This window comes from Vigna unguiculata, chromosome 7 (genome assembly GCF_037176805.1).
Source record: "Vigna unguiculata cultivar grain cowpea cultivar isolate G323 ecotype 2 chromosome 7, ASM3717680v1, whole genome shotgun sequence".
Lineage (NCBI taxonomy): Eukaryota > Viridiplantae > Streptophyta > Magnoliopsida > Fabales > Fabaceae > Vigna > Vigna unguiculata.
The window spans coordinates 24,584,645-24,597,542 of record NC_140798.1 but is presented as its reverse complement, the minus strand read 5'-3'; the positions used below and the strand labels follow the sequence as shown (position 1 = coordinate 24,597,542).

Below are 12,898 nucleotides of genomic sequence, written 5' to 3'. Positions count from 1 at the left end.
CATTCATACACCAAACTTGATGATTGACGTTACAAATATTATTCCAAACATATATAATGATTAATTAAGTTAACCAAAAAATTTGAGTTCTATTTGTTATAATATGACAATGATAGCTTCAGTAACATCATCAGAGAATGTATTAGCATTTTCTTCAAGAAGTTCACTGATAGAAGAATTAGCCTCAGGTATTGCATTATGCTGAGAAGACGTTCCTCTATACAAGTAGGGATGATTTTGATTTGTCTCCTTTGAACCAACTATATGAAACTTGTGTAACAAATTATGTCGCAGTGAAATGGTATGATCTGCATATGTATGACTATTTCCTTCATTTGATTCTACATAACAATTTTGTCTACTTTCTTGATTGAGAATATTAGTTGTCACATCACAAAAAGGGGTAAACATCCTTCTTTTGGCTTGATTGCTGAATAACGGTGTGCATTGTTGATTATTTTCCTTGTTAATCCTCTTCTCTTTGAGTATCGTTTTCCTTTTTTATCGTGCATTTGCAGAAGAAATGTAGGAAGACTTTTCGTCCTCCATTATTAAGATAATTGATATGAAGTAACTGTATTTGAAAAATAATATTACAAATATTACAATGTACTGAATATCAAAGTCTTCATTAATGAAGCAATAATATATTATTCATTTTGGAAAAAATCAATAGTTAAAAAAGTCATACCTGTATGCATCTTGTAAATGAGATTGTGATTCATAGCAAGTTTGGAGTTCTTGTATTGAATAGCTTTTATCCGTTACATTGCCATTAATCTTATGTTTCAAGGTACTTGAATATGTTTTTGTCGATGAATTATGTTCATTGTGTATGCAGCAATAATAGCACGAATGAAAGTCCATTAATTTCCCTTCTATACGGTTTTCAATAATATGTCTTGTCTAATTAATGAAAAGTTGTTCATGCAATGAGTATAGTAGCGTGATTATAAAGTAAAAGTACATTGTAGTGTAATATATAATATATTATGTCATTTATTACATTCGTCTTAATTTAATGCAACCCTATTGAGTGCCGTCAATTGAAAATGCTAATATATATATATATATATATATATATATATATGTATGTATATATATATATATATGTATATATATATATACATACATATATATATATATATATATATGTATATATATATACATATATATATATATATATATACATACATATATATATATATATATATATGTATATATATATATATGTGTGTGTATATATATATATATATATATATATATACATTACTATATCGATAGAAAATATATATTGGCCGTTCAGATTCGGAGTTGATATACAATAATGATGAGAATCTACATAAGATGTCGGGTTTTTTTTTATTATATATATGTATGTCGTTTAGCTTTCAAGCAAAACTTCCAAAATCAGACTCTAAAACTTCTGCAAGCTTCGCATTGCAATGGCTTCGTATTCTTCTCTAAGCCTTAACAACTTCCACCCGTGTTGGCTTTCGGTTCTTAATCCCATCAAGGTAAGTCATTTCCAGTATTTTTAGTGATTTCTTGTTCAACATCATTTTTGCGCTCAGTTTATATGGTTTTTAAGTTTGATCTTCGATTTATGTTGTTAGATTATAAATTAATGTCCTTTTTTTTCATTCATGTGTTATTGTTTGTCGGCTATTAACAAATTCCCCAAAAATAATTACTTATAATGTTAATATTCTTCGAATTTGGTCTGAATAAGGTTGTCAATTTGTATTCGGAATATGGTTGTCAAATGTAATGTTGATACATTTTGTATATTGTAATTGATACTTCGCAGCACTATGTTGCTTTTGAGAAACCCTTTTTTGTTTATTGGGAGAAGGAAATTGGTGTGCAATGCTGCAGATTTATAGATCCAGAAGGAAATGTATTCGAGATACAACTGAATGAAGCATTATTGGCTAAAAGAAAATTCCCTGCAGGTTTTCTTTTAGCAAAAATGTATAACTTAAGGCTTCTATATTTTATAAATGTCCGCTATGTAGGAGGAAACTTGTTTCATTCTAGGGTTTTCGACTGGGATTAGACTGAAATTAATTACCATATTCCTAATGAACAAACTCAGTTTCCTAAACCTGTGAGATCAGTAAAGTTCTTCACCTGTTTCTGCGTAGATTTTCCACTACAACCGGTAAACATTTATAAATTGTTGATTTTTACTAATTTTCATTTGACAAAATTTTGTACTTAGATTAATTTGATCATAATTCATATTCCAATTGTGAATCAGGGATCTATAATTTTCGATGATGCCTTTTCCCATTTCTGGGGACCAATATTTGACTCCTCAAATCCTAACATGTACCAAAAAGTTAAAATGATAGACCCCGTGGGCAAGAATTATGAAGTTTTCATTGAGGGATCTTACACAGGAAGGATATTTGCTAGACATGGATTAGAAAAAATGGTAACCAATTATGATCTACGTGAGGATCAGGTATTGCGTCTCAATTTTATAGGGGATCGCAAATTCTTGTTTAGGATATTCTCTTTGATAGGAAATAAAATAATTTATTCCAAACCATTGATCAAAGATGAAACTACCATAAATGAGGACGATGCTTTAGAAAGTGAGTTTTACTACACAACGATCAAGACTTTAACCGACTATGATGTTCATTCTTCTTCACTAGTATGATTTTTTAATGTTCTATATTTTCCTTTATGTCGTTTATTCAATTTTTTAATAGATTCTAATTTAATTTTTCAGTATTTGGATTTCGAGTTTGCTTCAAGAGCGTTGGTAAAGAACAAGAAATATCATGAAATTCACAATACCAATGGTTGTTCGTGGTCATGCACCGTAAGATGGGCCAAGAAAAGGACATACGAATGCTTTTTAAGTTGTGGATGGAAGAAATTTTGTGCTGAAAATGGATTCCAAGCCGGAGATGTCATAACTTTTGGGGTCGATATAAATCGATCAAATATTATTAATGTTAGGAAGGATTAAGTTTAAACTGTTATGTAACAGTATGTTAGAGGATTATATATGTTTTTGAGTACTTCTGCATGGATGGTTATGGAATTTAGAAGTAATGGCTAAGTTAAAACTTATTTTGTTTCCAATGAAGCTTATTGTTTATAGTACATTATATATTTTGTTTTCAGTTACATTATTGTTTATAGTACATTACTTATTTTGTTTCCAATTAGTGTTATTGTTTATAGTACATTCCAAGTATCATAATTAAACCAATTAAACTAACTGTTTGTCACGTAAATTATATCATGTAAATGATGATTACATCACAATTCTATTAATCAAAAGTTATCCTTAATTTTAATAAAAAAATGTTATCTTTAATCTTAATAAAAAAAGAACGATAAAATTGCACTAATAATGTGACTTAAATGATAATAAGATTATGTGGAATACGAAAGTAAATACAACAAAAGTTCTTCTAACATTCTATGATTGATTAAAAATAAAGCAGTTTATCAGTCGTTACGATAATTAACATACATTTATCAAAAGTGATGAAATTATTAATTCATCAAATTACAAAAAACCAAAACACATAGTCCAATCACTCGATCTCTTGCTTGATAGTCTTCATGGGCTTGGTAGCTGATAGTTCACCAGACTCTATGTCCTGAGACGATTATACAGATACACCACTATTTGGAAGGATTCTCTTTGATGGAGTACCCAAAGAAGAAATATCAGGATCATTGTCAGTTGTTCCACTCAAACTCATCTGCATCAATTTATAAATTACAAGTATATTATTATAACTTAAAAAAAATGCAAAATAAACAATTGAATAAATACAAAAATAATTACCAAGTCATGATCAGTGTCTGCTGCTAAATTACAAACCCCTTTTGAACGAAAGTCAGCAATCTAACCAAATAACATCGACAAACAATAATATTAAAATATACTTTATGAAGATGGAAAATTACAAAATCAATCAATACATAGAACAAATTAAAGACAGATTTAAAAGGACTTACCATGCCACTGGAAGTATCACCTCCTACATCAATTTGTTCTTATGACTGCACTCAGCAAGCTATGAAATACAAAATAATTAGAATAATAGCATATTGAATAAAGTGTATAATTTAAAGGCAAATATGAAGTATAGCAAAGAAATATTATTGAAAATAGTTACTTGTACGGGTTGTATAAGCTTCTTAATGTAATTGATTATTTCAAGTAAGTCAGACACTTTAATGACAAAGACACATCTATTCCTTGGTTGGGTTCGAACTTTGAAAGCGAGAGTACAACCTAACATTACATCCAAGTCATCAGGAAAGCACTTGGGATCATCTTCACCCACCTAATTAAAAAATGAAAATAAAAACAATTTAATATCAATGACAAAGCAACTAATGAGACTGATGCTGACAGTATTAACCTTGATCATTTTCTTTTGCAATTCTTCAGCGGAAATACCAATAATGTTTCTACATTCTTGATCCCACACCACAAAGTTAGCACAATTAAACGCATCATCACAAACTTGCAACTGAAGTTTATACCTACAAACATTTGGAATATTATAACAAATAAAATACAAAAACATGATCATATGAAGTTGAATGAATATAAAATAAAATACGAACTTGAACATGGAAATGTTGTTTTCTTGATCACAATAGGTGCATTTGAAAGGACCAATTTCATTAGTTCTTTTGTTGCAATGATTACAAACCAAGTAGTACCACCCATCGTTATCAAGAGTAAACTTAGTGGTTGTCACCACAGTTACACATATAATTTCCTGCACGGAAAAATAATTTAGTCAAATATCGAAAAAACTACTATATAATCAAAACAATAGATACGTTTGTTTATAAACATAACTTTTTTATCAATGGAATTTCATATATGCTCTTCACTAAACATTTATAAACAAACCTTTCAGCATCACTGTATTGGGAGGACTGAGTACCAGATTGACTCATAATTGTTAATTCATCAGCAGAGATTCTGAAATATAAGTAATCATAAAACAATTCTTTACAATTGAATTATTATATGACTTATACCTAATCATGTACATATTTTACAAAAATTTGAAACAAAGATACGATAATTACTCATTTAACTGTTATTTGAATTGCATAATTTCGGGAATATCATCATCCATAAGTAATTTGGTCCCATTCCATGTATTGGACACAGACTGGCCATTCCCCTATTCAAACCAAAATTAATCAGGAACAAAATAAAGATCTTTTGACAAAATAATAAAATAACGACATAAGTACCTGTAGCTGCTTTAACCTTGGCTTGAGTAAGAATCATAACCAACTTGTCGGTATTTGGATTGTCATTATACCTTTCTAAAACTTTCTTGCAATATTCATCCCATAACGTACAAGAAACCACACCACCACTACATATGAAGAATTTGGTTAAAATAAATAATATGTCCTATAAAAATAATCATTATAACGTCATTACCTCATATCCATCAAACTAAAAATAACATTTTTAGATTGTGCCTTAGTTTTGACGTTATCTACCCAACCAATCAAATCTGAAATCATAAAGATTACAAATTAAAAGCAAGAATAATTACAACATCATACTTGCCTAAATAAAGCAAATAAGATCATTCTAATTGTACATACCAATCAACAAATCCGGAGAGAAATTAACAGCCACTACCACTTTTATGCTTCGAAATTGGTAAAAACTATTGGGTACATTTGCAATAGCTTGGGGACGGACAGAGGTGGCTCCGATAAACAACAATTTAAAAGGATGGTCACACACTCTATATTGACCATCATTTTTCACAATTTTGAAATTGTGCATGAGATATGTATCGCCTTCCTTCAACTTACCATCCCAGATATCAAATTCGTCCTTCTTAACTATGCAATGTATCTTGTCCCCCTGACAAACGATATGCAAAACCAACAACCAATAAATACAAGATTCTCAAACACAATCAAGGATAAAAGAAAAAATACATTATTATTACCATTTGGTCAATCAAAATCATTTCAAGGTGCACATTGGATTCACGGTTATGAATATACCACAAATCAAGCACTCTCACACCAAGTTTTAGGGTCTCCCTCCTGCCATCAATATCTTTAATCATATCCAACTTCTTTGCCATTAGAACCTAGGAAAAATGACAATATCAAAAAAAAAAAAAAACATATCATCAATACAAATACATTCAAGTATCACACAATGAAAACCTAGACTTCAATAATAACCTACAGGATACTCATAAAAACGAAAACTTTAACGGAGAACAAAGCATAATGGTCAAGAAAAAACCAAACAATCATAACTATACTGGAAATACAACAAAGTAGACGACCTTTATGGCGAACGAAAATAAAAACAAAAAAATTACATCATCAAGTAACCATAATATAAACAGCAAACGCAAACTTTAACAAATATGAAGAAAGAAGACAGATTTATAAACAACAAAAAAAATTACAACTAAAGTTCAACTTCATATAAACTAAAGGAAAACCTAGGGCAACGAAGAATAAAAGAAAAAAAATGATGAAGCACAGAAAACACAAAGGTATAGATGACGTAGAAAAATTTGAATCCTACAGTTTGACGAACCAGCATCGACAAACATTATCAAAGAATGTTGAATGAAAAAAAAACGGAACTCACAATGAACCAAACCAAATATAAACCAAGGAAAAAGAAAAACATCACCTAATCAAGCAAAACGCAACCCAAGCACCAACTTCATAACTGAAATATGCAGTGATACACTTTGAGGAAGATAGAAGAGAGAAATGATAGACTGTGAGAGAGAAAAGCCACTGAAACAATGAAATGAAATTACAAAATGAATAAATGGAAGAGTGTAATGGAAGCTACCGAAGAATACAGTCTGACTTAAAATGAAAGATTTCAACTCAGTTGTAGTAACAGGCGGCAAAGCTTTGGACGTTAAAGCTGAATCCGGAAAATCTATAAAATGACCAAAAAACCAACCTAATGGACACGTGTCGAGAAATTAAGCATGGGTAGAAGAGTATTATCCCTACTAGTTTGGGTTCTTATATTTATAGCAGATAATGTAGTTTCAAGCTTAAAGACTTAAATTGTATTTCTACTTAAAATTAGTAAATTTTAATTTTTGGTGCGTATTAATTTATTATTAAAAATTACTTTTTTGTTTTAATGACATTCATGAATAACTTATGTATTAACAGAAAATTAAGTAACAATTCTAAATTACATCTCATCATGTACCCAAAAATTCACAGATTTCTACTTTTTTATTTTAAAATTGAATTGAGAGACAAAACCAAAAATCATTTTAGAAAGAGAAATAATTTTTTAAGGGTATGAAATAAACTATAGAATTATCAAGACCAAACCAGGATATAACATTTTTTGTTATTAAAAAATTTTCAATTAGTCCATTTTTTTTTATCTCTAAACAAATTTAAACTATATATGCTGCAGCAAATCCTGTGGCATATTTTATACGTTGAACAAAGTACAATTCTTGTTTATATTTTAACACTAAAAAATTCTGGCCACTAAAAATTACGATGTAAGAAATATTTAATTCATTTCACAATTTTTAAGAATCGTAAAAACTGTGCTAAAGTTTTAGTATAAGAATTGTGCTAAAGTTTAAGTATAAGAATTATAACATCAATCACTTCCATGACAAAACTACACAAAAAACATGTTAAGTGATTCCCATTGAAATGCTCTGAACAAAATCCTTTTTTCTTTTTCAATCCAACTTATACTGTATGTTAAATTAGAGATAAATAAAGTTCATACGAGAATTCTTTGGAATTGTTAGGTGGAAAAAGTAACAAAGAAAATATAAGATAATAAAATAATACTGAATATTATAGCAATTTACATGAATCCTAAATGTAATAATCAAGGAAATCCTAACTTTATAAGAAATTTAAAGTAAAAAAATTATAGACATCTGAGGTGTCTATTAACAGCAAAGAATAGTTTCCATTTCCACACAAATAATGAAGAAAAGAAAATGATGGTTAGACATGGGAACTCTTGCATTCCAGAAACAAGAAGCAGCTAAAAAAAATAAGGAAGGGCAAAGTCATTTTACTCAAAAGGCTGCATGCAGGCTTGGATTTACAGTGGGACTTTTTGGGGTGGACTCACCAAAACGAAGATTCAATTTTCCTGCATCTAAATTATCTGCTTCTGCCATACTAGGTAGCTCGTGATAATCTCCCCCGTACAAGTATTGCCCCTCATCAGAAAATTTATCGTGAAAATTGTAAGTTGTTTGGTGATAGAAATCTTGTGGCTCCGAAAAACTTGTGTGATCATGTTGACCCTGACACAAGTGTTCCTGACCTTGATCTTCTGACCCTCTGTCGGAGAATCTATCGTGGTAATTATGTGTTCTTTGGTCATTGAAATCTGGTGGTTCCAGAAAGCTTTTGTGACTATCTTCATTCCGAGGTTGACTTCTATCCCACCAACGACTCTTGGTAGTGCGAGACACATCAATGGAATGTGAATCCTCAATTAGGCTTTCCCGGAAGATGAAAGATGATGTGGAAGCACCTAGATAGGAAGCACCACGTTCATTGCAAAACTCGTTCATGTGTTGGTAATACTCATGTTCATTTTCTTCCAAGATTGAATGGGAATGATGCTTAGTTGCTTCGAAACGATTTGTTGAAACGTGTCCAGGAGTTGCATAACGAGGTTGGGAAATGTAGTACCAATCTAGAAGATAGGGATGATTGTTTCGATTGCTGGATTCAGTTACCAACAATGAACCCAAGTGATTGCCGGTCACAAAAGTACCATGTGACATTTCCTTGGATGTAAAACTGTTTTTGTCTCCATTCCTTCCCATGTTGTTGTCATCTCTCCATGGTCTGATGGGGACAAATCCATGTCTCTTTACATGCTCTGCTAATTTTTTGTCTCTGAATCTTCTCAGATTTTGCAGAAACTGTTTTCCTTCATTATTTGGTTCCCAAAAAGGGTAACTATTATGGAAGCTGCAATGACAACAAAACTTAAACAAAATAGATTGTAATAGAACTCTTAAAAGATCAATCTTATGACTGTATACCTCAAAAATGATTTCTCCAACTTTCCCTGGGAACTTCTCTGGCTACGAGGCACATTAGATGGAGAGCCATAACTCTTATTTCCATACTCTTGAAAATTGAAGACACTGAAGCTGGTAAAATCGCAGAATAAAACATAATTAATATGGTTTGCTTGCCCTAGAGAAATTATTATTAAATCATGAAACCATAGTTGCATGCCAACCTGCAAACATCACCAACACCTTCAACGTATACAGTAAAGTTTTCAATAAACTGCAGGATATCATCAGCCCGCTGCGAAATGAAAAAAAGAAAAAAAAAAACTTGAATGGTGTATAAATTAAGATATAATTCCATTCTTCTGCAATCAATAACAGAGAAAATTATTATGTTTAACCTCTGGGACCACAAACAAAAGCAAGAATGGAGTAACGAAAATTGAAGCCATCTCCTCAAGTAACATCATCCCACTATACTGGCACCAACAAAAACAATATCAGCATAAGTAGTATCGTAGTATCTCAAACCTATTTTTTTTATAATGAAGAGAATGGCAACAGAGAATGGTCCTGAGTACCTGGAACAAGGTTTTAAACTCATGACGGACCATTTCAGTACTTTCTTTACCCCGCCATCTTTTGGGCATATAATGTGTATGGTCAACTACCATTGACATTGCTCCTTCGGGATCAGTGACTAAAACCTCGTTCTCTGTAAATGCAACCCGTTTAAGAGCAGTTATAGCTCCAAAAATAGCAGCATACCATAACAAGTTCCGACCCAATATCTGCATTGATTTTGTGTTTAAAAAAAGAAAAAATATTATTAATGACTGTAATCACATATTTATAAATTATTCTTTGACAGAAGAATGAAAAAGATATTACATGACCCTCCAGCAGAGACTCTTCTAAAAAAGCAAGGATGATCAGAATCGCAACAAAGCCACCCGATACAAATGAGATGAATTTTTCAATGATAGATATCATTGGTGAAGGGAATTGCTTCATATAGATAGAAGCATGAGATACACCACTATTAGTCCGATGCTTGAACAGATGATCAACCTACAAAACACGTTACTTCTGAGCTCGGAATTATGCACTAACTTCAAATATTAATGGTCAATACATATAATAATTTTAGCGTGAAACTACAGGAGAAAACATAGACAGAGAATTTCCAACATGTCCTATACAACATAGTTTAGTCACTCTTCGATACATAGATTTCTTCGATAATTCCATTCTTTTATGTGTATTGCAAGGATAGAAAACAGCACCTCATTGAATTCCCTAAAGACCCATCGTGACAAATTTGACCATCTTCGGGATGATATTGTGCTTGGTTGATTATAAATTTGCTCAGCATACCTCAGAAAGAGATGTGACAGCATGAACATGATAAGAAATGGAGAAAGTACCAACATTGCAATACCAACTACCATAAGTCTTCTTTTTAGTGTCTTTGAATCTGACACAAAACTCATTCTGACACAAAAGTTTCTGCATACAAAATAAATTCAAGGGAGGAAACCAACATCAAAAACATAACAGTATAATCAATATTAGGCTTAAGCCTGTCTTTGCTTAGATTATCTTCAATGAAAGGATCATACCATATCATGAGCTCCTATTTTATTTTATATTAATCTTATCATACCACATCACTTTTAAAACTTTTTTTCAAATTTTGTTCCAACACAAAGATCTCACGAAATTCATATTTTTTTAATTTTTATTTATATATTTTAATGCAATTATAGCCTAACCAAAATTTTTATCATCCAAAATCTTAAATTTAAGACTGTCATCAAATCAGTATCTAATAGAGATTTCTTATAAAACTTAAGTCTTAAGCTTTAATGTTCTAGCTATGATCCTTACCTTGGAGATTCAGATCATGTCTTCTTTAAACTAATTTCTAATTAAGTTCAATTTGCTTTTACTCAAAATATGCAATGTAGGAACTATGTAGCCACTATTGTCCACAGTGAGGGACTAAAAGAGTAAGGCTTTTTGTTAAATATTGAGATGAAATTTAAATAGTAACTAAAACAAAATGGAAGAAATATATTTTCAAATAACTAAAACAAACTGAACTTTTTAGCCTTGAATACAGTCGAACTGCTTTTAAACTGGTTGAGTCCCAATTACTTTAGAGAAATGACATTCTAGTAAAACTGCTCAACTATTCTAAATAAAGCCTATAAGAATGCAAACATGTATCAAGAAGGAGCTAAAAAATAAAACCAGTATTTAATGAAGATTCAATACCTTGGAAACAAAAAGTTTACTGTCAGAGCTTCTAAAAATCCATAAGAAGTTAAGATATCAATACTGTCATTTAAGAGATGTTTTGAAAAACCAAAAAATACAATAACTACACCTCGGAAAAGACCTTGCCTTTACAAGTTTCAGGATCAAGTGATGCTGAATGTAATGATTATGCATGAAAAGGCATTTGTACTATAATTAACATACCTGTCAAACATGCTTTGCAGGATGCACCAATCTAAAGCCAACTCAAGCGTTCTGGGTAGTATTAGACGATATTGAGTTCCATCAGTACCATATTTGACTGTTGATCCAGCACCTGGAACCCATTTAGAAATGGGGAAAGTAAGCACACCCTTGTTGATCATCGCAATCAAATAGTTCTCCTTTCGCATCAACCTCATCACAATGTCATGAGCAGAAAGATTCTTTACCACACAGAGTTGTTGTGACTTTTGCAAATGAACAATCTTTTCAAGAATGGTAGGCCAGGACATGGTTTGAATTTCATGATCTGTTACACAGAGACTGCAAGAAGATCAAGGTAAATTATGGCAGAAAAAGTAATCATGCAAAATCTATCAATACATCTAACTGGTTTATCATATTGACCTGTTGTAGTAAAACAGATGGATTTTCAGTGTATCCTTCAATTGAAGGAAGAATTTCAATAAGCAAAATATCCAATAGACAAAAAATACTCCCAGGTATCCAACAATAATAGCTCTGTGTACTGTTAATGGGATTAAAGGGTGTTGATGAATTGCTTCTTTAGCAAGATCACAAGGTTCTCTTCCAGATTCAACTGCAGCCATCCCACACTTGGCATTACGGAGTCCATTCCAGTCAACATATAGAAAGATAAATCCTGAAAAGCATATGATGAACCCTAAACTCAGAAGTTCAGCAATCCACCTTAGGATGATACACCAAAGCCCTTTCTCACAGTAATAGCTGTAAATTCTTTCAAAGAAGAAATCCAAATCGGCAATGGGTTGAACATTAATGCTCTCATCATTAACTAGGCCTGAAGGGTTCTCACTATATGTATTTGGAATTCTTCTATAATCCGTCATTTCAATATCTGGTGAAACATCCTGAACACCTTGACGCTTCCAATTGAATACATTAGAAGCACTTATATTTCTTAGCCAGTTCAACATTCTTGAGACAGATGGGACTTTCTACAAACACAACATAATCAATATTAGCCTTCCAGTCTAGAAAGAGATATTAAGAGAAAGTATTTCATATGAAAGCTTGGTGTTTCTACCAATGTACTCGGTCCATCTTATATGATAAAAGCTAAAATTCAGATCACCACAAGCATCATATCCACCATTACCATCACAATTCATTATCAGCTTCTCACAAGCCCAAGGAGGGCAGAGGAGTAGTCCTTCCAAATGAAGGAATTTTAAAGAGACATCATGCTAATATATATACATATAATGAGACACAATATATCCTACTGCTACTGCAGTGAACTCTAATTGTATACAATCATATCCACTCCAAATTTCAAGAGGCAGACGCGGATAACAAAATTCAACTTCGGTAACCAAGTATAA

At 31.5% G+C, this 12,898-nt stretch overlaps 2 protein-coding genes across 2 annotated transcripts; both read right to left on the bottom strand.

Annotated features, from left to right (window-relative positions):
- Positions 1 to 3,638: 3,638 nt before the first annotated feature.
- LOC114191237 (uncharacterized) lies at positions 3,639 to 6,122 on the bottom strand. The gene is made up of 10 exons (XM_028080411.2): positions 5,982 to 6,122; positions 5,626 to 5,893; positions 5,456 to 5,531; positions 5,276 to 5,387; positions 5,113 to 5,186; positions 4,907 to 4,978; positions 4,404 to 4,527; positions 4,155 to 4,325; positions 3,821 to 3,880; positions 3,639 to 3,734 (listed from the first exon to the last, which is right to left on the bottom strand). Exons 1-10 carry the CDS (start codon positions 6,120 to 6,122, stop codon positions 3,639 to 3,641), a joined length of 1,194 nt encoding a protein of 397 aa, XP_027936212.2.
- Positions 6,123 to 7,964: 1,842 nt separating this feature from the next.
- Positions 7,965 to 12,490, bottom strand: LOC146884697 (autophagy-related protein 9-like). Its single transcript, XM_085675374.1, has 10 exons — positions 11,940 to 12,490; positions 11,535 to 11,855; positions 10,334 to 10,556; positions 9,939 to 10,118; positions 9,629 to 9,838; positions 9,449 to 9,526; positions 9,275 to 9,345; positions 9,072 to 9,182; positions 8,334 to 8,997; positions 7,965 to 8,237 (listed from the first exon to the last, which is right to left on the bottom strand). Exons 1-10 carry the CDS (start codon positions 12,488 to 12,490, stop codon positions 8,085 to 8,087), a joined length of 2,562 nt encoding a protein of 853 aa, XP_085531500.1. The 3' UTR covers positions 7,965 to 8,084.
- Positions 12,491 to 12,898: the final 408 nt, after the last annotated feature.